We start from the raw sequence: 26019 nt of genomic DNA on the forward strand, positions 1-26019 counted from the left end.
TGAGGCCCCTTGCGAGGTCGGGGCAGCCCAGCGGGGACCTGTCCTTGGCAGCGGGCCCGGCAGGCGCCGTCGCTGCCCACCCCAGCTCCCACGCTATAAAGGGCCCCGGACGCAGCCCGGGCAAAGTGCGTGCGGTGTGGGCTCTCCCAGACCTCGCGGAATGCTGCTGCTAGAAGCCATGGGGAAGCGCCGCATGGCACTCGTCCTTGCCGTGGCCCTGCTGAGCCTCAGCGCCGCCTCAGCGAGGAAGGTAAGGGCAGCTCTGCCGCTGCCACGTGCATGCCGGGGCTGCATGCTACCGCTGCGCAGTGCCGGGGTGCAGCGTAAGTGTCCGAGGGGGTGACACACTCTGCCGCGCTCTTCAGTGCCCAGGGTTTGGGGTTGGCTCTGCCCTGCCGTGAGCACGGGGAGGTGCTGGCACAGTTAGTGCCCCAGGTGGCCAGTCCTGGTTGCCGCATGCTGCTGGCCACAGGCAGAGCTGGGCTGGCCAGCACACATGCCCCACACGGCGAGGCTGCCCCAGGCCACCATGTCTGTGTGGGGACACAGTCGTCACCCAGCCCGGCAGCCCCGTGTGCTGTGATGAGGCACCAATGTGACTGCTTGGTCCCCAGTGCAACCTGCAGGGCCTGTGGAGGAACCAGCTGGGCTCCAACATGACCCTGTCGGCCCTCGATGCTGAGGGCACCTTCACCGGCTCCTACCACACGGCGGTGGCAGCCACCAACAAGCGGATCCTGGCGTCTCCCCTGCGAGGGGCCCAGCAGCAGCCAGGCACCAAGGGCCAGGCCACCTTTGGCTTCACGGTGCAGTGGCAGTTTGCAGGTGCAGCGGTGCCCTTGCATGGCAAAGGGCTCGGGGGTGGCCGGCGAGGGTTCCCACGGGTGACCTGTGGGTGCAGAGGCTGAACCTCCCTTTGCCCTCCATTCGGCCCTGCGCAGACTCCGTCACCGCCTTTGTGGGCCAGTGCTTTGTGGACCACCGCACTGGGAAGGAGACACTGGAGACCACATGGCTGCTGCGGGAGGAGGTGCCGACCCGCAGGGACAGCTGGAAAGCCACCAGGTGAGCATCTGGCTTGCTCCTCAGCCACATTGTGGGCTGCCTCACTCTCCCCATGCTATAACACGCTTTCCTGCAGGATCGGCACCAACGTCTTTACTCGGGTCAAGTGAGGAAGAGGTGGGCCACAGCCTGATGCATCTCCTGCTCTCGCTCTGTCTCTCCTTCTTTGCCAGCCCCACAGAGCCACTGCTCTGCTCTCCTGCCTGCCGCCCGCAGCCCCGCAGCCTGCTGGCACCTGGGGCCAAATAAACCTGTCTCTGCACAGAAGCAGCCCGTCTGCAGCCTGTCTCCATTACCGGCACCGGGCAGAGGGCATGGGATTGGGGAGGGCAGCGTCTGTGCCCATCCCAGCCCCCTGTGTCTGCTCTTGTGGCTGGGATGTGTCCAATGCAGGGAGGCAGCAGGACTTGCAGCCATGCTCCCAGCATCCCAGGCCCCAGCCTTCACCTTGTACCACCAATCTCCTTATGGTGGAGGTGAGCACGAGCCCAGGGTGATGAGCCACCAAGTCACTCTGTGCATTGCGGCTGCAGGGTGGAGGCTGGTAATGGCCCAGGGTCTAAGGGAACACTTGGGTGCCGAGGGAGGCTGGGGAGCTGCCGAGGCCACCGTGCGCACGTCCTGGTGGAGCAGGGCAGGGAAGGCGGCCGTTCGACCGTTGGCCCACACACACTTCCCTTTGAGCTCCACAGCATTTCGCACAGCTCTTTTTGAGCAATGCCCTGTGCGCATGGGTTACTCCAAGTAACCCCCAAATGTTCCGGTTGCGGAAGCACAAAATCCGCAGAAAGCAGAAATCCAACAGGCACCTCCAAAACCGCACATGGTGGGTCCAGGGACTGTATTTGCAACTGGAACGACCCAGCTGAGAGGGGAAAAGCATCTGCCCGAAGCTCACTGGTGCCTGGATGCACCACAGGGCAGCAGCAAATGGCTGTGGCAGGTGGGAGGGCGGATGGCACAAGCTGCCCATTGCTGCAGCTGCTCTGGCAGTGATGGGGGTGGAAACCTCAGTGTGGGTGACATATACCGAGGAGGTGCTGAGCAAATGGTGGGAGACTCCCAAGGAAATCAGGGAAGTTGTGGCAAGGTGAGATCTTGTGCTTCAGCCATCCTGAAAGCACGGATGGCTGGAGGGTGACCACATGGGTTTGGGGGGTCTGGTTTGGGGGCCTGGGCTGCGAAGGTGGACTGGGGGGGAGCAGCTTTCTCTTTGCCTTGCCTCTTCTTCCTGCGGCTCCTTGGAGAGCTGAGCCGCTGGCCAGGCCCACAGGCTGGATGTGTTCTCTGATGTCAGGCTGTTGCACGGGCGACTGATGCCCTCTCCTGCACGCAGCGAACAGTGCTAGGTGGTTCTGCTCATGGGGCTCCTACCAGCTCACACATCTGACCTCACGGCAGTTGGTCCTTCTTGAGGGCCATCCATGGATCCTGCCCCATGGCTCAGCCCTGTCTGCACCTCCACTGGAGCCTGGTGTTTCTGGCTGCAGTGGCATGATCTACCGTGGGCCTCTGCGTCTGACCAGCTGCCCTGGCGGGGAAGCAGAGCATCCACCCTGGGATGTTGCAATCCCTGGGTGGGCAGCAGTGGGCCAGGAAGTGCCGGGGGGCAGAGACACAGGCTGCAGGGCCCGGCAGGAGGTCCCAAAGCTGTGGGTCCGGGAGGCTGCTCTGAGGCTCAGGAAGCATGACAGGAGATGCCAGGGAAAGGTATGGGTAAACGCATGGGGTGACAGTATGGGATGTTTTGGAGCACACCAAAGTGTGGGGAAAGGCAGGCATCAAGGGGCTTTGAGGAGGAAGAAGTGAGGGAAAATAGAGGGAGCAGGGGATAAAAGGGGTATCTGTGGGTAAGCAGGCTGCAGTCAGCCTGGTCACACAGGCCGGTCAGAGGGTAGGAGACTTGGGAGTCTGGGCTCTGTCTGGGGAAGGCATCTCAGGGTAGACACTGGAGGAGCCAAGGAGGTTCAGAGTTCAAAGGAACCGTGAGAGACTCTGTGGGGTTTGGGGTCAGCTCCCAGTAGGGCCCCAGATGTGGAGCAGTCACCAGAGATCCACCTGCATACGTGCGTGTCCATGCATGAAGGTCACCTAAGAAGACAAGACTCCAGGGGGGGCTACAGGATAGACTGGGTGTTCTAAGCCAGTTACTAGAGGGATCCGTGTAATATATTACCTATATATGTGCATCTATTTCCCACTAACGGAGACTTCTCTGCAGACACCCCCTTGTCGCAGGGGGAGAAGTTTGTGTGCCCTTATGAGGTTGCGAGCTATGCTGGCAGTGGCATATGCCTCCGGTAGGGTCTCCTATGCCAGACAGGTGAAGGGTCAGAGAAAGAGTGTCCACAGGCAGGATTGGCTCACTAGCCTCCCAGCAACCACTCTAGGAGAAGGACAACTCTAACACCAAACCCGGGCAGATGGAGCTCACTTAGCCCTGAAAGGCCATCCATCTCAGAGAAGGATACTCTAACCTAGCATTCGTCCTAAGGACTTTGTTGCCACCGTCTGAGCTCGCTAGGTCCTGGCAGGTGAACTTTAGGAGTAAAGGTTGGGGCCAGTTCCACGCACACTGAGCCTCACCTAAAAAATCCACTGCGCATACTTGAAGGATACACCCACATTTGTAAAGGCCTGTAGGAACAGGTGAGGGATGAAACAGCAGGTGATAAGGTGCACTGGAAGCTGCAGACCCAACCCTGTGTGCAAGTGGTTCAGGACACTGGTCGCTCAAGACCAGGGGTCCTCAAAGTTTTCAAACATGGGCCCGGTTCACTGTCCCTCAGACATTGTCAGGGGCCGGACTACAGTTTGGAAAAAAATGAATGAATTCCTATGCACACTGCACATATTTTATTTGTAGTAGTGCACAAAAAACAGGAAAAAGAATGCAATATTTAAAATGAAGAACAATTGTAATCAACAAAAACAAATAATATTTCAATGTGAACTATGGGCCTGCTTTTGGCTAATGAGATGGTCAGTATTGGGTTCCATATTTGTCACTGCTAGTCATAGCAAGTGATGCAAGTGTTCATCAGTTAGTCTGGATCTGATTGAAGATTTCAGATGTTTCATTCGGGAAAAAGTCTGCTCACAGACATAGGTGCTGCCAAAGATGGTTGCAATTTTGAGTGTATGGTTCCTGAGATTATGATATGTCTCTGAGGGGAGAGATGCATAGAAATTAGTAAAGCTGCTTGATTTGAATGCATCTTTCAGCGAGTCACAAGTCTGTAGTTCAGTCAATTCCATTTGGTAAATCGGATCAACAGTTTCAATGTCAACAGAAAATGGGTTCTGGAAAAGCTGTATGTCCTGTTCATGGAGATGAAGCTCTTTAAATCTAATTTGAAACTCCTTTTGCAACATTTCTAGTACATCCATACATGTTTTGTTTGGGAATGCAACTGCTGTTTTTTTGCAGACAGGTTTTGAGTTGTGGGAAGATGGCAGAAGTTTTCCTCCTTTACTTTGTTAATGAGCAGGTCTAATTTGACTTGAAATGCTTTCACATGTGAATACATATCCATTGAAATAGTTGAGTAGCTCTGTTACATCTGTCAGAAACGCAAGGTGCCATTTCCATTCTGCATCTTTGAGCTCTGGTACTTCTTTGCTTTTAGAAAGCATAAAATCATAAACCTGTGGAAGTAAGTCATAAAATCGTTTCAAAACTCTCCCTCAACTCAGCCAGTGGACTTCTGTGTGGTACAGAATATCTTCATAGGCAACATTTAGCTCAGACAGAAATTCCTGAAACTGTCTGTGGTTTAGTGCATGAGCTCTAATGAAGTTAACACAAGAAACCACAATTGTCATGACAGAGTCCAGCTTCAGTGATTTACAACACCGTGCTTGTTAGTGGATGATGCAGTGTATGGCTATTGGATGTGAATGGTTGTGTTTGTCCATCTCTTTGTTAATGCGTGCAACCACTCCTTTCATGGACTCCACCATGCTAGGAGCACCATCAGTTGTCACACTGAATAGTTTACCCCAGTCCAGCTACAAATCATTCATAGTTTGGCAAACTTTCTCATAGATATCCTTCTCTGTAGTTGTTCCTTTGATGTTTTTCAGTGCAGCAAGCTCCTCTGTGACTTTGAAAGAATCATTTGTCCCATGAATGAAAATTAGAAGTTGTGCAGAATCGTGAACATCATTGCTTTCGTCGAGTGCCAATGAGAAATAGCAAAGTTTTTTTGAGGAGTTTTGCAACTGCAGATTCAAATTTTCCCCCATTTCTTCAATCCTTCGTGTAATTGTAGGTCCTGAAAAACTCACTGTACTAAATAAAACCGCCTTCTCTGGACACATCTCTTTGGCAACAGAAAGAAGGCATTCTTTAACAAATTCTCCCTCTATGCTATGAATGCTCTGCAAGTGCGCGCTATGAGCTTGGCAACTCGATAGCTTGCTCGAAGTGATGATATATTGAGCTGCTTTTGCTTCACAAAAGTATTTTGCTGAGTTGTCAATCCATGTTTCAGTCTCATTTGTCCAACCACAGAATCATATTTATCTTTATGTTGAGTTTCGTAGTGGCGACGCAAATTGTATTCCTTGAACACAGACACTGAATTCTGGCATATCAGACAAACAGCTCCTGAAGTCCCCTTTTCTTGGAATACCCTGCACTCGGAGTCAATGTTTCTTTTTTTTGACACGATGGTGCGCGCGTTTCCCACTGGTGCTGGCTACTGGTCCTGCCTGGGAGCTGGAGGGAGGGAGGGAGAGACGGGGGAGCCGCCCCCCTCGCTGATGCCGCCGCCCCCTCCTCAGCCCGGCCGCGCAGTGTGGAAAGGGCGGCCAGAAGGGACTGAAGGACTTTGCCGCGCCGGGGCTCTGGCGATTCGCCCGAGTTGGCCGGAGCTCGCAGTGCAGAGGCTGCCGACTGAGCTTGCCCGGCAGAGGAGATGCCCGCGCCTCTCGCCTGCCGCGCATGGCGGAGGAGGAGCAGGAAGAGGACGGGGCGGCGGCGGCGCGGTTTGTAGCCGAGAGGCGCCCCCTGGCGGGGTCAGGTCGGGGACGAGGCGCTGGTTTCAGCCCAGTCCCGGCGGGTGCTTGGGGCCTGCGGAGGCGGCGCGCGGATTCAGTGGCAGGAAGTCACCTGCGGCTGCTTGGTTCCCCCCAACCCCTGGCGTGGAGGGGCGGGGGGGTTCTGTAGATACCGGCGGGCCGGATTGAGGACCCTGGGGGGCTGTATCCGACCCGCGGGCCGTAGTTTGAGGACGCCTGCTCAAGACTGACCCCGGAGATGACAGTCTTGCTTGGCAACATCCTGAATGACCAAGCAGCCTTTTTGAAGGAGAGCACTGCTTTCTCCACATGGAGAGGGGCCTAGAAAAGGTGGCCTAAGCAAAGCTCATCTCCACCCTCCACCCGGTTGGCTAGCCATGGCCAACAGACATCTTCGGATGCGGTCAAACAAGGACAAAGAGACAAAGGCATACACCTGCCTCCAAAGGTGTGTCAGAATGACCCTCACATGTTGGAACATCAGAACCATGCTTGATACAGTGAACAGTGGGCATCCTGAGCATCGTTCTGCACTAATTGCCCACGAATTATCATGACTCAACATCGACACTGCACAATGAAGAGATCCAGGAATTGTTGACAAAGAAGAGAACTGCTCACCAAGCACACCTAGCTCAGCCATCTTGCCATGTAAGAAAAGCAGCCTTTTGTCTTGCATGCAGTAAGCTCCAACAGCAACTTCGAGACATGCAGAACAAGTGGTGGATCAACCTAGCAGAAATGACTCAACTCTGCACAAATTCGGGTGACCACAGAGAATTCTATGAGGCTCTGAAAGCAGTGTATGGACCCACATACTGCCTTCAAAGCTCTCTGCTCCCTACTCAGTACAAATGCTTCTGACAGATAAAACCTCCATCCTGAATCGATGGTCTGAACATTTCCAAACTCTCTTCAGTGCCAATCGTGTAGTCTAAGATTGAGCACATTACATAAGAACCGGTGAAAAACCAATTGGATGTAGCTCCTACTACGGGAGAGCAGGTGAAAGTAGGTGAAAACTGGCAAGGCAGCTGGGGTTGATGGAATGACACCTGCAGTCTGGAAGCATGGAGGCCAAGCACTCCATGCTAAATTTCACAAGCCAGCTGTGCACTGCTGGAAAAAAAGCGAACTACCACCAGATCTCCGTGATGCAGTCATCATCACCCTGTACAAGAAGAAAGGAGAAAAGTCAGACTGCTCAAACTATCGAGGTATAACTCTGCTCTCCACTGCTGGAAAAATCCTTTCAAGAATACTTTTGAACAGATTAATACCTGCTATCTCAGAAGAGCTCTTACCTGAAACCAATGTGGTTTCAGAGCCAACAGGAGTACCACAGACATGGTATTTGTTCTCAGACAACTGCAAGAAAAAGGGAACAGAACAAAGGACTCTATATAACTTTCATTGACCTCACCAAAGCTTTTGACACTGTGAGCAGAAAAGGCCTGTAGTAGATCTTGGAACAATTAGGATGTCCCCCCAAGTTCCTCAAGATGATTATTCTGTTACACGAGGATCGGCGCGGCCAAGTCAGATATGCCAATGCACTCTCTGAGCCCTTCCCAATAACCAATGGTGTGAAACAAGGTTGCATTCTCGCACCAGCTCTATTCACAATCTTCTTCAGCATGGTGCTCCAAAGGGCCACGGCAGACCTCGATGAAGAAAACGGCATTTACATCTGATATCATACTGATGGAAACCTATTCAACCTAAGGCATCTGAAGGCCCACGCTAAGATCCTAAATCACCTTGTCCGTGAGCTGCTTTTTGCTGACGATGCCGCCCTTGTTGCTCCTACAGAAGCAGCACTGCAGTGCTTAACATCCTGCTTTGCAGAGGCTGCTGAGCTTTTTGGGCTGGAAGTCAGATTGAAGAAGACAGAAGTTCTCTACCAACCTGCACCTCAGGAAGCCTTCCATCATCCCCACATCACCATAGGCAAATCAGAGCTTAAGTCAGTCCAAAGTTCAACTATCTAGGAAGCATCATTTCCTCAGACGGTAAGATTGACAATGAGATAGACAACAGGTTAGCAAAGGCATACAGTGCTTTCGGAGAACTTCATAAAAGAGTCTGGTGCAATAAACGCCTGAAAAGAGGTACCAAGATTAGTGTCTATAGAGCCATTGTACTGTCTCCTCTTTTATATGGGTCTGATTCATGAGTCATCTACCACCACCACCTGCGACTTCTCAATCGCTTCCATCAGCGCTGCCTCCATACAATCCTAAACACCCACTGGACTGATCATGTGGCTAATGTGGCTGTCCTTGAATGGGCAGGGGTCACCAGTATTGAAGTCATGCTGCTGAGAATGCAACTGCACTGGGCAGGGCACTTCTCCAGGATGGAAGATCACCAGCTCTCTAAGATTGTGCTCTATGGTGAACTCGCCACCGGCTGCTGCAAGAGAGGTGCCCTAAAGAGGAGATGCAAGGACTCCCTGAAACAATACCTCAGCTTTGGCCGTATTGACTACCAAGAGTGGCCCACTCTGGCCTTGAATCAAGAGACACGGAGACGCACCATCCATAATGCTGCTGCTTCCTTTGAGAACACACACAGAATCAGTCTTGAAGAGAAAAGACAACGCAGAAAGAACCATGCCTTGCCAATACTGCCTAAGCAGACCTTCTGCTGTGCCTTTTGCAACTGGACTTGCCTTTCCCGCATTGGTCTTTTTAGCTATCAGCGCACTTGCAGCAAACATGGGTAAAGCTTTTCCCATATTTTCATTCATGAAGCTTAGCCATAATGATGATTTCCCACTAACAGAATGCTACCATGATCACTAGAGATCAATCATAGAATCATGGAATTATTATGGTTGGAAAAGACCTTGGAGATCATTGAGTTCCACCCTAAGTCCCTCAACACCATGCCTGTTAAACCACGTCCCTAAATGCCTCATCTACACATTTCTTGAACACTGTCAGGGATGGTGACTCCATCACTTCCCTGGGCAGCCTGTTCCAATGTTTCACCATTCTTTCTGCGTAGAAGTTCTTCCTAATGTCTAACCTGAACCTGACATGGTTTGAGGCCATTTTCTCTTGTCCTGTCAGTAGTTATTCTGGAAAAGAGATTGACCCCTGCCTCACTACAACCTCCTTTCAGGTAGTTGCAGAGAGCAACTGAGTTCTCCCGAGGACGCTACCCTGAGCCTCCTTTTCTGCAGACTAAATAACCCCAGCTCCTTCAGCTGTTCCTCCTAAGGTCTGTGCTCCAGCCCCTCCGCCATCTTCGCTGCCCTTCTTTGGACATGCTCCAGCACCTCCAGGTCTTTCCTGTAGCCAGGGGCCCAAAACTGCAAATTTGTCTGCAAATTTGCTGAGGGCGCACTCCATACCCTCATCCAGATTGTTGACAAAGATATTAAGGAGGACAGGCCCCAACACTGACCACTGGGAAACACCACCCATGATTGGTCACCAGATGGATTTAACTCCATTCACCACCACTCTCTGGGCCTGGCCATCCAGCCAATTCTTCACCCAGCAAAGAGTATGTCTGCCTAAGCCATGAGCTGCCAGTTTCTGCAGGAGAAGGCAGTGGGAGGCCGTGTCAAAGGCCTTTCTGAAGTGCATGTAGACCATGTCCACAGCCTTCCCCTCATCCACTAGGCGAGTCACCTGGTCATAGAAGGTGATCACACTGGTGAGTCAGGACCTGCCGTTCATGAACCCATGTTAGCTGGGCCTGATCCCCTAGTTGTCTCACACATGCTGTGTAATCACCTTCAAGATGATCTGCTCCATAACTTTTCCTGATACCAAGGTGAGGCTGACAGGTCTGCAGTTCCCTGGATCCTTCATCTGACCATTCTTGTAGATGAGTGCCCTATTGACCAGGCTCCAGTCATCTGGGACCTCCTGTGTTGACTTGCAAAGCAGCTTGGCGAGCACTTCCGCCAGCTCCCTCAGAATCCTCGTGTGAATCTTATCTGGCACCATAGGCTTGTATGTATCCAAGTAGAGTAGCAAGTCATGACTGCTTCCTCCTGAATTATGAGGGGTTTCTTCCGCTCTCCATAGATACCTTCCAGCTCAGGGGGTCAAGTACCTTGAGGATAACTGATCTGGAAAGTTAGAAATCTGGAAAGATGGGGACAGGATGAGTCCTGCCAACAGTGGGACATGGAAATGGGGTCTGAGCTGGGGTCTGCGCTGGGGTCTGAGCTACAGCTCAGGCTACAGCTACATGGAGCTACAGCTGCCTTGGGGTCGCATGCCTGGGGTGCTGAGCAGGGACATGTGGGCTTTGGATGTGGACTGAAGCCCGATGAGGACTGTGGGACATGGAGGGGGATGAGAGAAGCGGGGCCTGGGGAACAGCCTCATTTGCATCTTTTGGAGCATTGCTCCAAAAACAACCAGTCACTTCAGATGGCAAAAGTGAAGTTGTCCCTTGACAGAGGAGCAGCACCCAGATTGCCCAGGCACTGGGCAGTTTCTGGAAAGCTTGGCTGTTCCCAGAAGGGGAAGCCTGGAGGCAGCAGGATCCACTGGGCACTGACAGAGCAGGGAGCTGCTCTGGGTCCCTGCTCCACAGTCACAGCTGCTGCTCTCGAGCAGGACTGACTGCTGCAGCAATTCTTGTAAACCTGCTGTCCAAACTCTATACAAAGCCAAAGCCCCATCCCAAAGGCAATGAGCAGTACATCCTGTTCCTTTCTCACGGAAACAGAAGTAGAAATAGGAATAGCAACAGAAACAGAAAGCAGCTGCTTTATGGGAAGTCACAGGTTTGAGTGTGCAGCGCTGTCACCCAGGCTCGACTGTGGGCGTTCCGGCGAGGCGGTGAGGGCCAGGCTGAGCTATAAAGGGACGGCAGCTCCGCCATCCTGCAGCGTGAGATGAGCCGCCTGAGATGAGCAGCCGCCGCCGTCTCCTCTCCGCTGTCCTCGGAGCTGTATTGGCTGGAGCTGCTGTGGGAAGCCAGGTGGGAGTGGGAACATGTGTGGGAGCCCCCACTCCGGGGTGGGACACGCGTGGGAGTCCTGCTCCAAGGGGGTGGGACACGAGCCATCTGCAGGGGCAGCCCTGCTTCAGGATGGGATGCGCGTGGGAACCCTGCTTCAGGGGAGCGGGTCATGAGCCCTCTCCAGGGGCAGTGCAGCTCCGGGGTGAAATGGGACATGAGCCAGCCCTGGTGGGACATGCGTGGGAACCCTTTTCCAGGGAGGATGGGTCATGAGCAACCCCAGAGGCACCGCAGCTCTGAGTAGAACACGAGTGGGAGCTCTGCTGGGTGGGGGAGGAGAGGAATGGGGACATGCGCCATCCCCAGGGGTAGCTCGGGGCGGGGGGAGCCCCTGCTTCAGGACCCATGCGCAGAGAGATCCCTGCCCCACGGAATCTGGGGGATTCCCCGAGGCTCTGTCCAGGGCAGAGGGCTCTCCCCAGAGCCCCAGCACACCTGCCAAGCGCGGCATGAGTTGCCCACAGCAAGGCTCTCTCCCGCTGGGCACTCCCCCTCTAAACTGATCCTGCCTGTCTGGGGCTCTGTCTGGGGCTCCTGCCTTTAGAGCTTTTTTTTTTTTTTTTCCTTATCCTTTTAGTTCTATTTGCTTTAACTATTTTTTGTCTCTGATGATGTTTCTGAGATTGTGATGGCTTTATAAATCAGTTACCTTCAAGAGAAGTGCCTGAATAGAAGGCATAGTGGGCTCATGCCTCCCGCTCGCATCCTCACCTCTGTCAGCCTCCCTAAGCTCCCGAGAGCAGCTACTACTGCTGCCAAAACCCTGACTGGTTTTTTCATTTGTTTTTAAAGCTACTTTGCGAGCCAGCTGAGACCCTTAGAGAGGAAAAGGCCAACATGAAGGAAGAAAAAGAAGCAAACATCAAGAGGTGGCCAGGCAGCATGAAGAACCAGCCCATGAGAAGCAGCAAAGTAACTTTGGTGCCTGCCCCACAGCTGAAGTCATTGGGGAAGCTCACTGGGGATGAGCAAGGAGTGATGCATCTCACTCGTAAGAGAGAAGCAGAAATAAGTTGTAGTGAGGTCAAATAGTGTCCAGACAAGTTCAGATGCAAGTAGGCAGTGGCGAGTTCCACTCAGATATTTGCTGTGTGGAGGACAGGGTCAGCTGAAAGTGCCAGGAAGGGCCTGCCTGAGGACTCCCTCGCTTTCCAAGCTCCTCCTGAGAGGAGTCTGGAGGCAGCTGGACCCGATCCTGGTCCTAGATTCAGTCAGTGGTTCCTATTCGTGGGGATGGTGAATCATAGAGAGAACTTCACAAAGTTTCCCAAGAGTTAGCAAAATTTTAGATGCTCTCAGGTGCTTACCCAGGATCTGCCACGAGCAAGGAACTTCTCAGGAGATGCAAGGAACCTCTCAGGTCAGGAGTGAGTCCGAGGGGTCCTTAGAGGGTCTCTGCTGCCCAGGAGAGTGCTCTGTGGCTGGGCAGCAGTGCTCCATGGGTCTGGGGGGCAGCAGGCAAGGGCCGTCTCCCTGGTGCTGCGTAGGAGCCAGCCCCGGGGGACCACACTGCTTTCCTCAACAGTGCAACCTGGCCGGGTGGTGGAAGAATGATCTGGGCTCCAAGATGCAGGTGTTCAACGTGGACAACAAGGGCGACTTCTCCGGCATGTACCACACTGCTGTCTCAAGCACTCAGAAGCCAATCAAGCCTTCGCCCCTCCGTGGGTCCCAGCACTTGGATGGGGACGATAAGTGCACGTTTGGCTTCGTCGTCAACTGGAAGAGTTTTTCTGGTATGTAGGGGCAGCAGCTCTGGGTGGACAAGGCAGGTCCTGTTGCTTGGCCTCCCTTCTCCACTCTGGGAGCATCTGTCTGTCTGCTGAGCACCTTGCAGAGAGCATGACACATCCCGAGGCACTCCTTGTCGGGACAAACCCCGTGGGAGCTGATGGCTGCTCAATCTCCGCAGACTCCACGGCTGTCTTTGTGGGCCAGTGCTTCACGGATGACAAGGAGCGGGAGGTCTTGCAGACAGCCTGGCTCCTGCGCGAGAAGGTCGATAACCTGGACAACGACTGGAAGGCCACCAGGTGAGCAGCGGCATCCCTGCCCCTTGGGGTGTTTGCCTATCTGCTGGGTGGGCACTAATAGGGTCTGTCATGCACCTGCTTCCCTGCAGGAGCGGACACAATGTCTTCACTCGGGTGAACCCAGACGAAGAAGGATAAGCCTCTCCGACAGTCCTACCTGCCGTGAAGGATGGTGCAACCCTCTGCTTGTCACCTCACTTTTCTGCTTGTCACTTCTCACTCTTGTAACTTAGAATTCCAGGCCCAGGGAAACTGATGGGCTGTGTGCTGATGCCACCAGGGACTCAGCAGGACCTCTGCTCAAGCTGCTTTGAGGTTCTTCAGCAAGAAACTCTTCCAAACCAGGAGAATCAGAGTCAGGACAGGAACAGCCTGTGTGCCCCACAGGGCTATGGGAGTTGGCTGTCAGCTGGGGCACCTGCTGTACTCAGAACAAGGGCTTTTGCTCAGCAGCTTGCTGCCTCTGAGCTTTGTATGTCGAAGGCAGCTCTCTGACATGGGGCCTCATAACATATCTGGAGCTTATGTCAGCTCTCACCTGTCTGAAAAAATCATGAGAGTTGAGTTTTTGCTCTGATAAGCTCCTCACAAGGAACTCAGGAGCTGCCTCTTCACAGTCCGTGTTTTCCTTCTCATGGGGCCTTGTGTGGACTGCGCCACACCATGAGCCCCAACACCTACCATCACTGCCTCTGCACGTGAGAGCCCCTACAGACAGGCAATGTGGGTGTCTTCCCAGTAATAATACCTTTTGGTGCTTCCACAGTCATCTCCAAAACAGCCCTATGAGCAAACCCTAGATGATCTACCTGGCATAGGGGTCCCTCTCTTGTCAGTGTTGGGCATCCCCTGGCCGGTCCCCCAGCACCCAGGCTGTGGGCAAGCCCCTGCACTTGCCACCCCCATCCTCACAGGGCTCAGACAAAGCATCTGTCTAAAGCTGTGTGTCTGCTGGTACTGCACTGGTGTACCGAATTGCCTGCAGCTTGTGCTCTCCCAACCAGGGTAGAGCTGCGCTTTGGTCTCTGCTCTGAAGCTGTTTTCATCTTTGGGAAAAGAGTCTCGGAAAAGGGGAATAAAATTAAATAAATAAATTAAATTAAAAATTAAAATTAAGTAAATAAAATTAAAGTCTTATCTTTGAACTCAGTGTGGTGCATTTTGTAGATGTATGCTGGGAAGGCGAGGGGAGCAGAATGACCTGCATTGCCAGCTGCCAAGGACGGACGGGCCCACGTGGGAGACAGAAACAGGGAAGGTCCGAGGGAGCAGGGACCCTCTATTTGTGCACCCTCACATTCTGCTTTCCCGTGCCAGATACTCCTTCAGCCCCAAGAAATTCTTAGGTTATTTTTCAGTAGAGGTTTGTCACTAGGACGAAGTGCTTCCTGTTCAGGACATTGTGTTAGGCTCCAGCTAATGCCCTGCCTGGCTGCGTCAAGTTCCCTCCCTTAGTAGTTCTGGGTTAGCCCTCTGCAATGGAGGGGGGACCCTCCACCCCTGCTCTGGCCTCTCCTTCTTCCAGTTGGCCCTGGCTGCTTGGTCGTCTAGTTCTGCTGTTCGTCACCCTACTCCGGCCACAACAGCTCTGTGCAGGGACGGGGCGTCACAGGGAGAACCCTGCGTGCAGGGAGCAGGTGCTGGCCAAGCTGGGTCAGACCCAGAGCCCCGCGCTGGGTCCTCTGCTCCCAGTGAGCACAGGGGCCGTGCGGTGCTGTGCACTGGTGAACATGGCAGGTCCAGCCCCGAAACTGCCTGACGCAGTCCTTGTCATTTACTGGAAACGGGCAGTGCAGGCAGGAACACCTCGCTGGAGGAACAAGCGCTGTGCAGAGTGACTGGCCTGCCCAGCCACCCCCTCCCTCCCTGCCACCGGTGCTGATTTCCAGGAAAGCCGAGTCTGAAGTCAAGGCAGTTCCTCAAGCTCCCATCCTCGAGCGCTGCCGTGCCCGGGGCGCTGCTGGCCCCAGGATGCTGCTGTCCCCAAGGAGCCGGCAGGTTCTCACCAAGCTTTCCAGCAGCCCATGGTGCCGTGTGACCCGGCTTGCTGTGCTTCCTGGCACCTGGGTCCTTGGCAAAGTTTTAGTAATAGCACCAGTGGCTTTAGCAAGTTTTTCCATTTGTTTGGTGTGCCTTACTGGGGGTTTGCATATTTTTTGCTCTTTGTTTTTCGTCTTTCAGAAGCCTCTCCTGATTCTTAAGCAATGTTATTTTTTCCACATTGCCTCCCTTCTGTCTGCAAAATTGAGCAGCTTTTCTGGGTCTCGTGCAGCATTTCTGGAGAGTCTGTTCTCTCACAGTTTCTCAGGAGGGAGAACAATTATGCTGCCCCCAGCCCATGGTGTCCTCAAATCTGCAGCTGCTCTGCTTGAAGTCCGTTTCCAATAAGCCTCCGCATGTGCCCGTGTTTTGAGGTAGCATTTAGTCCAGGCTTTACTGGGACTAGAAATGCGGGGAGCAGAAGGGTGCAGGGCCAGCCCAGGGGTGCCCCACGTCGCTCTGTGGCCAATGCTGCCTGCAGGCGACTGCCGCCTGGGCTGTGCATCTTCTCCTGGCTGTGTATCAGCACCAAGGAGCAAGGCAGGGAGCTGACATGGGAATTTGCACGTCTGAAAGCCCATGAGGGTACCCAACACAGCTTCAATGCATCCAGCCCTGCCGGTCGCCAGCAGATTTCGGAGTGGGGGCGACAAGACGTGGTACTGCCAGGGACACACTGGGCATTAGTGAGTGCATGTGGCTGAGGCTTCTTCCTTGTAGGTGTTTCGCTTCTTTAGCATGAAATTCGATGGGTTGTTTTGGTACTGAGCCATGAGAGCTGCTTGCAGAACTTTGCAAGAACTCTAGTTTCTCCCCTGCCAAACACCTCACCTGCCACCTCCATCCATCTTGTGTCCATTGGCCTAGCACCCCCTGAGCTCCGCTGCAGACCCTCTTGTGGCATGAAATCCAGCCCACGGGATAAAAATCACATCGTCTTGGCCACCGTTGTTCTACTCACTGTGAACCTTCAGGGAGTGGGAGATGGAGGAGGCAGGAGGCACCTGACAGAAATGCACCACATATTGCTGCTAGGGTGTCATACAGACAATCACGCAGAGATCGTTTGTTAATCATCATCATCATCACCACCATACTTTATCTGGGGCTTCTTGGCATAGATAGAGATCCTCTTGGCATAGCAGGATGCTCATGTAGAGTCTCAAATCTCTCAAAAAAGGCGCTGGTTCCAGACAGTGACAGGAATCCCTGTTGCAAGAGTCCTTTCTCCCTGTGGCATCACTGGGATCAAGCAAAATGCCCCAAACCACTGGTGTGAACAGTCCCAGAGTCCTGCTGGCCACGCTCCTCTGTGACCGCTCTAGCACGTGCATGAGTCATTTTTCCAGTTATCTCAACTATATAGAAAACTTATCTTAAATATCCTCTCCACATAGAGAAGAGTGTCCGTTATCTGATAGCAAGTGCCTTACCTAGGTACAGTCTGATCACATCCACAGCACGAGCTCTGGAGGGGAGGGGCAGATTCTCCAGTCAGGCAGTTAACTCTCATACTCAAAGCCCATGAATTGAACCACAAAAGCAGGAGGAGTGTCTGAAATTATGTCCTGTGGATTCCTGTAACCATGAGACAAACATCTAACCATGATAATCCAGATAAATCACCTGTTTCAGTGTCAGTGACGCAGTGTGCGGTGCCTCAGGGTTCAATGTCAGTCCCATCCATGTCTCAGAAGGGCAGACACATAGCTGAGAACTTCCTGGGTGACTCAGGGAATCTGTGGCTAGTTCCTCTGTGTTTGAGCAGAGCCACAGCCCCAATATGTGGCCGATACGTAAAGAAAACTTGATACTCATTTTGGTCACCTGTTCATAACTGAAGTCCTATAGCTCTTGCCACACGGGCCATGTCCGTGTCCTTTTCATTCCTGACAGCCTCACCAGACCGGATGGGCACATCCTACTTGGGAGCTGTCCGCACTAAAGCCACTGCCAAAACCTGCAGTAGGGAGGCAGCCTTGCTCTCCTCCCCTGCCCTCTCCTCGAGCCGGGCCCTTTCTGCAGCCTTCATGGGCCGGGAGCTCCTCCAGGGTCATGAGTGACCCTCTGCCAGCCCCTTGGCCCTACTATCCCCTGGAGAATGCAAGCCACTGAGCCCTGATTTGGGAAGAAACTGTTGGAAAGAACTTTTCTTTTCTTTTCTTTTCTTTTCTTTTCTTTTCTTTTCTTTTCTTTTCTTTTCTTTTCTTTTCTTTTCTTTTCTTTTCTTTTCTTTTCTTTTCTTTTCTTTTCTTTTCTTTTCTTTTCTTTTCTCTTTTCTTTTCTCTTCCCTTTTCTTTTCTTTTCTTTTCTTTTCTTTTCTTTTCTTTTCTTTTCTTTTCTTTTCTTTTCTTTTCTTTTCTTTTCTCTTTTCTCTTTTCTCTTTTCTTTTCTTTTCTTTTCTTTTCTTTTCTTTTCTTTTCTTTTCTTTTCTTTTCTTTTCTTTTCTTTTCTTTTCTTTTCTTTTCAAGGGTTTTCTACTCAAGGAGGTGAAAACCTCATGGATCGGAAAACCCACAGAGGGTTTTTTTTTTCCCCAAAAAAAGGGTGTTTAATCCAAAGAGGAAAGACAGCCCAGTGCAGCATGAGCACAGGAGGAAAGCAGAGCCTAGCCCTCCGGGAGTCCTCTCCCTGCTGCTCCCCTGCAGCTGCGTGTGGCAGACACACAGGGGATGGAGCCAGCAGCCCAACCTCGCCCAGCAGAGCCCCACCAACCGCGCCAGGCAGCACTTGCACCCACTCCGTGCGGCCCTCTTCCCCGCAGGGCTGTGAAACCCCTTGGTGAGCGGGGACATCCATGGGGCTCTCATTAGGCAGGACATCCCCCCTGGGCAGGAGATGCAAGTGTCTTGTCAGACTTCCCCTTTCACTTTCCTTGTTTGTTTGCTCAAGGCCGTTCTGGGAAAGTCAGCAAGATGGAGGGGTGAGATAAGAGCCGATTGGCACTAACTCCTTGGAGCATGTGAAAACAATCAACACCACAGGCCCCATCTCCAGGCGTATATAAGGCCAACACATGCGCTCCCCAGGCAGCACAGCCCAGCAGTTGCAGCAGTTTGGCAGCAAGCACCCGCACTCCAGCAGGATGGACAGACTCAGCATCGCGTTCATCCTCGCCCTGGCGGTAGCATCCATCAGCGCTGATGAGAAGAGCAAGGTAAAGTGGAGCCGGGTGCGTGGCTCGTGCTGCGAGGCACCCCACAGGGCTCCTCTTCCCACGTTTTGTCCCTGTCCTGGCTCTGCTGACACCTCCTTTGCAGTGTGTCCTGACAGGATTTTGGAGCAACAACCTGGGCTCCAACATGACCATCAATTTTGTGAATGACAAAGGCGAGTTCTCTGGCTTGTATCACACTGCCGTGACAGCATCGAACAACGAAATCAAGATTTCTCCGCTGCAGGGATCCCAGCATCTCAAGAACAAGGAGAACCAGCCCACCTTTGGTTTCACTGTCAACTGGAGTTTTTCAGGTGCTTATCCCTTCCCCAGGCTCCCTGTGGTGTCCCCAGCAGTAGCTCCTTGCCCTCCCTTGTGATGTCCCCAGCACTCCCTTGTCCCCAAACCGGGAGCTGCCCATGTGTTGGCACCTCCCGCCCCCTGGTGTGTGTCCAGGACAGGTCCAGCCTGAGAAGAGTAGGGGATAAAGCCTGACCTGGGTGCGTCTGGGCTTGTCACCCCCAAAACCTGCAAATCCCAAATCCACCAGGTTCCCTGTCCCTGGTTCCAGTTGGAGAGGGAACAATCACCCAAGTGTCACCACAAGACACAGAGGGGCTCTCAGTTCCAAGCGGTCCTGCTATGAGATATACTGTTATGACCTGGGACAAAACCATCCACATTGTTTGCAGGTGCTTCCTTTATGAGATGATGAGACTCCTGCAAGAGGCTGCTCTTGAACCTAGCTGGTCATGGTAGCCTTTTTCACTGGGGTGAAACCTCCTAAGCACAAAGAAACACCCAATTCAGGAGCTGAGAATACCCATAGAAAGCTCTGCATTCCCAGGGTCCTGAGTGCACCAGTCATCCCCTTCTTATCCTCCTAATCCTCTCCCCACTGCATAGAGCCACTCCGTTTCCTTTCTCAGACATGAACAGCATGAGGGACCTCTATTCGACCGAATGGTGCTGTCTCCCCAAGCTCCTGTCCTCAGCACTCACCCCACCTCCCGTCCCTTCCCTGCAGATTCCACCACCGTCTTCACAGGACAGTGCTTCGTGGATGATGATGGGAAGGAAATTCTGAGGACCACATGGCTCCTGAGAGACGAGGTTGGCAACCTCAAGGAGGACTGGAAAGCCACCAGGTGAGGTTTTGGCAGAGCAGAGCCCATGACTCCTTTAGAGCACTTGGAGGGTGCTTTGCTGGTTGCTAATTGCTGTGCTCAGGATGGGCAGTATTGGTGGTCACCTCCTGTGCTGCATGGGGGTCAGAGCAAAAAGTCCCTCCTGGTCATGATGCACCAAGGTGTGAGCTCTCTGTTTCCTTGCAGTATTGGCAGTGACGTGTTCAGCCGGTCCCGGTGATGGGACACACAACCACCACAGAGGATTTGTCTGTGCCCTACCTCCGCTATGAATTTTTAAAACCTCTGCCCACCTCTCCATTCTCTCGGCTCTGCATCTCCCATGCAGAGGAGCGGAGCTGAGCTGCTCCTCCCGCCATGACCTGCAGAATTGCTCCATTCACAGTAAAGTTTCAGGGCTGCCAAGCTGAAAGTGTCTTGTCTTGTCATTGCTCCCAGACTTTGGCACAAAGCCAGTTTGGGGCTGCCTGGTTGTTTGCGGGAGGGTGGAGAGAAACCTGCCACATCTATGGTGATGCTGATATGGTGACCCTGATGCTGAGCGAGGCAGCTTCAGGAGGTGGCTGCAGCAAGCCAAGATGTGGGGAGCGAATGCCTCAGCTTGGAGCAGACCTTCCCAGAAGCTGCTCATCTCTGCCAGGGGAAAAGGCATCAGTAACTTTTGCGAAGTCCACTAACCATCACCCAGTGTGCGTCTGCATGGTCTAGTTCCCATGTTAACTTCAGCACAGTACCAGACGGGCCCATCAGCACTTACAGCAGGGATTAACTGAGGAGTGTTCAAGAGCTGGAGAAGAGTTGCAATCTGCCACTGCTTCCAGAACCAAGAAAAGCCCAACAGCTGAGAAAAGCAGCATAAACCTCTAACAGAGAAGGCAATTATCATTAGGACAAAATCACAGGGAGAGAGGTGCATTTTTGCATCTGGGGAGGACAGCTGATGGGGCCGTGCATCCCAGCATCCTTGCATCAGGGCAGTGGCAGTGGGATGGTGGCAGCGGTGTGAATGCTCCATGCAGCCCTTGATGGCTTCAGTGCAAGGAGCAGGGCTGGCAGCACCGTGTCCCAAGGCCCCACAGCCCCCGTCCTCCCCAGCCTGGGCCAAGGGCTGTGCAGACCGTGCCGGCGTGGGCCCCCCCGGGCCTGCTCTATGTATAGCGGCCCCGCGTGCCGCGGTGCTGGCCGGGTCATGCAGACCTGCTGGCCTCGCGTTTCCCGGGCGCCCTGCCACCGCCAGCCGGCTCTGTGCTATCCACCAGCCCGGGGGGGCTCCGGTTACGGCTGTGGGGCTATAAAGGGGCCGGGGCGCAGGTGGTCGCGGGAGCCCCGTGGCCATGGGGAGCCATGTGTTCACCCTGCTCCTGCTCCTGCTTCTGGTCCCAGTGCCACACGCCAGCCCGGTGAGCAGAAAGGTATGGGTCCGGCGCGGCGGGAGCGTGTCCTGGGATGCGGTGTGAGCAGCCGGGGGCTCCTCGGCTTGGTGCTTTTTCCACCTGGGACAAGGGATGCAGGTGGGGAGCTTTGGCACTGCAAAGCACGGGCTCGGGAGGTAATGGGAGCAGAAGAGAAAAGGAGAATGTCCCCTACCACCACCACGCACGCTTTTGCTCATGCACAGGCACCCTGTGCGGGTGCTGGGGGTGGCAGCTTCACCTCCCTGGGGGAGCAGGACAGCCGCCATTCTCACAGGATGTCTCTCATATCCAAACTGTGGCCAGGGGCACCTGGGGATGGATAACAGGCCCCCGTGGTGGGGAGGCAGACAGATGGCCCGCGGGTCCACAGGTGCCTTTGCCTGGTGCCTGCACAGCCCATGTCTGTGCCCCTTGCAGTGTGACTTGAGAGGACTGTGGAGGAACGAGCAGGAGTCACTGATGGAGATCTCAGCACTGCGGGATGACGGCGGCTTCCAGGGCAAATACCTGACCCGAGTGAGCCTGTCCGGCGGCTGCATCCGCGTGTCCCCCCTCAGAGGTGCCCAGCAGGACCTCAGCGAGGCAGCCTGGCCCACTTTTGGCTTCACCGTGCGCTGGGAGAAGTTCTCCAGTAGGTGCTGGGCGGTGTGGGCATGGGCACGGGACAGGGAAGAGCATGGGAGAGCCAGATCTGCTTTGTGCAAAACACTCTCATGTGTCTGAGCAAAGGGAAGTGGTCAGGAGATGGGGAGACCGAGGGGGAATCACTACACGGCGGGTGGGATGGCTGCAGCAGCACCTGGAGCAGGGTGGCTGGAGCACCCTGGCATCAGCCCGTGCAGCCCATGGGGTCTGTAAGGTGCTCTCAGTGGTCCTGGGCATGAAGAGCTCCCTGAGTCTGGGCACTGTCCCCCTCCTCCTGCCCGTTTCCCGCAGATGCCACGGCTGTCTTTGTGGGGCAGTGCTTCGTGGACACAGGTGGGAAGGAGGTCCTGGCCACCACCTGGCTGCTGCGCGAGCCCGTGGGCTCTTTGGAGGATGACTGGAGAGCCACAAGGTAGGAGCATGTCCCTGCTCGGGCAGCCCCTCAGCCGGGCTACCGCCACCGGCCACAGCTCTCTGCCTCTTTGCAGGGTGGGCAGAAATGTCTTCACGCGCAAGCGCAGCCCCACAGGGAAGACCCTCCAGAGCTGGGCTCCCTCCTGCGAGGACAGCCCGTCGCCCGCGCCTTGAAGGTGCCTCCACCTGCAGTCGGGACCCACCAGGCCCGACGTTGCCTCCCCGGGATGCCCAGGCTCCACCTCCGCTGTGTCGCGTCCCTGCAAGGGGCAGGCACGACCCCGACGGTGCCTGCGCAGGACCCCATCCGGATGCTGCACGGGACCCCAGCTGGATGTTCAGAGTGTGCACCAGCTGGGTCCTCCTGCAGCCCTCATGGTTTCCGTGCATCAGAACAAAAACGAGCCTCCCCTGCCCAAAATATTACCTCATGCACAGATATTTTTATTATATCTTGTTTTAAAAAATTGCCTTCATTCGCCCTGATGCTGCTTCCGTCTCTGCAGCCAACGGGTGCCCCACAGAGGCAAGGGCTAAGGGCTATTTCTGGCCAGCACTACCCATCTCCAGGGGCATTGGGGCTGCTCCCCACATCCAGCTCCCTGCGCACATTCCCCTCCTTATCCTAATCCCAATTTGCCCCTGCTCCTCGGCTGCCTGTTGGTGGCAGGGAGACCTCCTGCATCCCAGGTCAAGCTGCCATCTTTGCAGCGAGCAGGCGAGCCCTCTGTATCCCTCCCCGCCAGGCATTTTTGCAGCCCCGGGATTATCCATGTACCCTATACAAGTGAGCCCAGAGCTGCCCTGGGTGCCACTTGCAGGGCCACGTGTGCAAACTGTGTCCCATCACCTCTAGCCACCAGCAATGCCCATCCCACGCGGTCTCACAGCAAAGGTGCCGTGACGGTGGGTGGGAGACGTACTGCTGCCTGTTGTAACCACGAATTTGGATTCACCCAGGATGGCAGCCAAGTTTAGTCAGCTATTTTCAAGTCAGGTTTTTGACAGGTTTATCTCAGCCTCTTCCGTAGTGACATGACGAATATAACCCCAGCACAGGGTGATTAAATGTGCAAGCAGAACACCCTGTCCAGTCTGGCGGGTGAGAGCCACCAAGGGCTTGGAAACACAATCTAAGCCGGCACCCTCCATGGGTCAGCAACGCTGTTGGATGCAGGGGCATTTCCAGGCCAGCCAGCACCTCGGATGAAGCAAAGTGTCCCTGCCTATATGCAAACCCTCAGCGCAGCAGCATCCTGACAGGACCATGCATAGCCCACAGGGCGACAGCAAAATATCCCCCATGTTGGTGCAGGAGAAGAGGGAAGGGCGGATTTCTTGGGAGCTTGATCCTAGGAAAAGCCTTTCGGAAATGCATAAAAGGCAACAAAAAATAGCGATGGGGTAAGAAGAGAGAGAGGATCCTGTCCCAGGGATGAGGCACCAAGCAGTGCCCAGTGCCTGGGATGCACCGGGGCTCCTGGCTGGCGCTTGGCAGTGCCAGCGGCTCTGCCAGAGGCAGCCTTCCCGCTGGAAGGGAATCCTCCTTGTTCGCAGCATCTACCAGGGAGCTTCCAGCCCAGGGAGCCAGGTGTTTAGGCACACACATGTTTAGGCAACAGCACCCACCTTAATGTTCACGTGCTGCAGCCCCGCGCCTGCTCTGCCCACCGCAGTGCTCAGAGACACAGCCCAGAAACTGGGAAATGGCCCCCTGCTGGGCATGCTTTGCCTCCTGTGGATGCTGCATCCCATCACCTCAGGCAAGGCTGCAGCCAAATATAGTCAGCTATTTTCAAGCAAGGACTTTGGCAGGTTTATGTCCAAAGCCTCTTCCTCAGCAACAGGACAAACACAACCCCAGCGGGCGTAGGGGTGAATATTTGCACTCAGGATACGCTGTCCAATTGTGGCGGGTGAGCCAGCCCCGGCCATGCCACCAAAGCACGGGGCATACAAGGGATCAAGCCAGCAAGGACTCCCAGCCCAAAATTTTCAGGAAACGAGTTTCCAATCAAGGAAGCTGTTTTTTTTTCCAGGTTGCTATTAGGGTGGAGCCTTAAAAACAGAGAGGAAAACAAAGATGGCAACAGAACAGAGCAATCAGGAGCAATTTCTGCATGCTGCAGAGCATGGCAGAAGGAGGGCAAGGAGGGTAGAGCAGGCAGGGCAGGGAGGCAAGTGAGGATTCAACCCCCATAACTACCAGCCACAGAGCCCTGTCCCCATCCCTGGCATCCTGGGAGCCTCCCTGGGAGCAGGGCTGCTCTGGGGTGGCCAGGCTGCTCTATGTATAGCGGCCCCGCGGAGCTGGCTGGGTCACGCAGACCTGCTGGCCTCGCGTTCCCGGGCGCCCTGCCACGCACCGTGCGACCTGGGGGCTCCAGTTACGGCCACGGGGCTATAAAGGGGCCATGGCGAAGGTGGTCGCAGGAGTTCCATGGCCATGGGGAGCGCTGCGATCACTGTGCTCCTGCTCCTGGCCCTGGTGCCGTGCGCCAGCCTGGCCACCAGGAAGGTATTGGGACAGCGGGAAGTCACAGACTGGCCAGGAGGGAGGGGACAGTCTCGCTACAGACAGCGGGAATTGCCTTGGGGACCTCTGCACTGAACAGCTCTGGTGGCAAAAACCACTTGCCCCGGGGGGCTGCCGGGAAGCTCGCGGTGCCCATGGTGCCGGTGCTGCGCGTGGCAGCGCGGAGTCCCCAGCCCATCCCTCGCCTCGCAGTGCGTCCTGTCCGGCTCGTGGCGGAGCGACGACGGCGGCCGCATGGTGGTGTCCGTGCTGGAGCCCGACGGCAGCTTCCTGGGCTCCTACCTGCCGGGGGCGGCCGCCGGCGACTCACAGCTGCTGGCATCGCCGCTGAAGGGGATGCAGCAGGACGCGGAGCTGGCGGCACACCCCGTCTTCTCGTTTGTCGTGCACTGGAGGCAGCGAGGTAGGCGGCGGCGGGGGCCGGCACGGCGCTGTCAGGGCAGCCAGAGCAGTGCCTGCAGGACGGCTCACGCTGCGGCTGCATCGCCCTCGCAGGGGCGCCCGGGGGCAGGACCACGGCCTTTGTGGGCCAGTGCTACGTGGACGAGGCCGGCGAGGAGGCCCTGCATGCGCTGTGGCTGCTGCGGGACGAGGTGGAGAACCCTGGCCAAGACTGGAAAGCCACCAGGTGAGCGCTTGCCACCACCCCCTTGGCCACCATGGCCAATGGGCCACGCATCCCGAGCAGGGTAGAAATCCCCCCATCTCAGAGTGGGAAAAGGGGCCCTTGGCTTTGGGCGTGAAGGAGAGCCCCTCCACTGCAGCCCGGAGCTGCTGCAATGGGTGGAGGGGATCCCTGCAGGATCGGCACCAGCGCTTTCACCCGGATAAAGTGATGGCCAGGGGCGACGCCTGGAGAGCAAGGCCACGGCCGCAAGGAGACGGCGCATCCTTCTGCTGCTCGCAGCCCGGCAGTGCGGAGTTCTTCCATCAGCCCAACGGGAATACTGCACATCGGGGGGAAAATAAAGCATTTTTTGGGCGGGGAGGAAAAGTAGTTGTTGCCTCTGTGTTCTACCCTGACTCAAACCCGCGCAGCGAGGCCCCTTCTCTAGGGTTGTGCTCAGGAGACTACAGCATCCCACGGCCTTCCTGAGGAGGCACGTGCTCCAGCAGGGACGGTGCTCCCCGGCACCCTGGGGAGGCACCAGAGGAAACACACAGGGGCGATGCAGAGCTACCCGGAGCCACCGGAAGAGCCAGGTGGCCAGGGCCGTGCAGCCCCCACGAGCCCCATGGCGTGACAGGAGGATGCCGGGAGGATGCATGTGCACCATGGGTGGATGGAATTCCCAGTACGCGGCTCCAGCCTGAGTGTCTCCCCAATTGCTCCTCCTTTTTTTTTCTGCTTCCACCAACATCCAGCAGCTGGTGCTCATGGATCAAATACGTGGCCTTAGGAAGGGCTGTGGTTGCTGTTAGAGAGGGCAGTACTTCCTATTGCTCTGTCGGCAGCTGAAATGCCGAGGAAATACTCTTCCTGATCTCGGAGACAGGGAGAAGGGACTCGTAGCTCCCCTGCCCCTCCCCAGCCCTTGCAAACGAG

At 55.0% G+C, this 26019-nt stretch overlaps 4 protein-coding genes, 1 non-coding gene and 1 pseudogene across 6 annotated transcripts; all 6 read left to right on the forward strand.

Annotated features, from left to right (window-relative positions):
- Positions 1-583: 583 nt before the first annotated feature.
- On the forward strand, positions 584-1197 carry LOC148595592 (avidin-like). Its single transcript, XM_088520261.1, has 3 exons — positions 584-825; positions 942-1065; positions 1142-1197. The coding sequence occupies exons 1-3, from the start codon at positions 657-659 to the stop codon at positions 1173-1175; spliced, it is 327 nt and encodes a 108-aa protein (XP_088376387.1). The 5' UTR covers positions 584-656; the 3' UTR covers positions 1176-1197.
- Positions 1198-2060: 863 nt separating this feature from the next.
- On the forward strand, positions 2061-9933 carry LOC148595593 (uncharacterized; annotated as a pseudogene).
- A 1055-nt stretch (positions 9934-10988) lies between these two features.
- Positions 10989-13263, forward strand: LOC104564766 (avidin). Of its 2 annotated transcripts, XM_088520262.1 has the most exons (5): positions 10989-11043; positions 11890-11997; positions 12611-12821; positions 12998-13118; positions 13208-13263. In XM_088520262.1, exons 2-5 carry the CDS (start codon positions 11923-11925, stop codon positions 13254-13256), a joined length of 456 nt encoding a protein of 151 aa, XP_088376388.1. In that variant the 5' UTR covers positions 10989-11043; positions 11890-11922; the 3' UTR covers positions 13257-13263. The 2 variants fall into 2 exon arrangements, with proteins under 2 accessions (XP_088376388.1, XP_010209700.1); XM_010211398.2 differs by lacking the exon at positions 10989-11043 and having other exon boundaries at positions 11882-11997.
- A 4911-nt stretch (positions 13264-18174) lies between these two features.
- Positions 18175-19467, forward strand: LOC104564767 (avidin). The gene is made up of 3 exons (XR_015913120.1): positions 18175-18315; positions 18419-18629; positions 19343-19467. It is a non-coding gene; the product is annotated as an avidin (transcript).
- A 1330-nt stretch (positions 19468-20797) lies between these two features.
- Positions 20798-22111, forward strand: LOC104564768 (avidin). Its single transcript, XM_088520254.1, has 4 exons — positions 20798-20863; positions 21296-21509; positions 21815-21935; positions 22012-22111. Exons 1-4 carry the CDS (start codon positions 20798-20800, stop codon positions 22109-22111), a joined length of 501 nt encoding a protein of 166 aa, XP_088376380.1.
- Positions 22112-24383: 2272 nt separating this feature from the next.
- On the forward strand, positions 24384-25309 carry LOC148595594 (avidin-like). Its single transcript, XM_088520263.1, has 4 exons — positions 24384-24455; positions 24666-24876; positions 24969-25101; positions 25276-25309. Exons 1-4 carry the CDS (start codon positions 24384-24386, stop codon positions 25307-25309), a joined length of 450 nt encoding a protein of 149 aa, XP_088376389.1.
- Positions 25310-26019: the final 710 nt, after the last annotated feature.

Source organism: Tinamus guttatus, unplaced genomic scaffold, assembly GCF_059628265.1.
Source record: "Tinamus guttatus ecotype Peru unplaced genomic scaffold, ASM5962826v1 Tinamus_guttatus_pri_ptg000084l, whole genome shotgun sequence".
Taxonomy (NCBI): Eukaryota; Metazoa; Chordata; class Aves; order Tinamiformes; family Tinamidae; genus Tinamus; species Tinamus guttatus.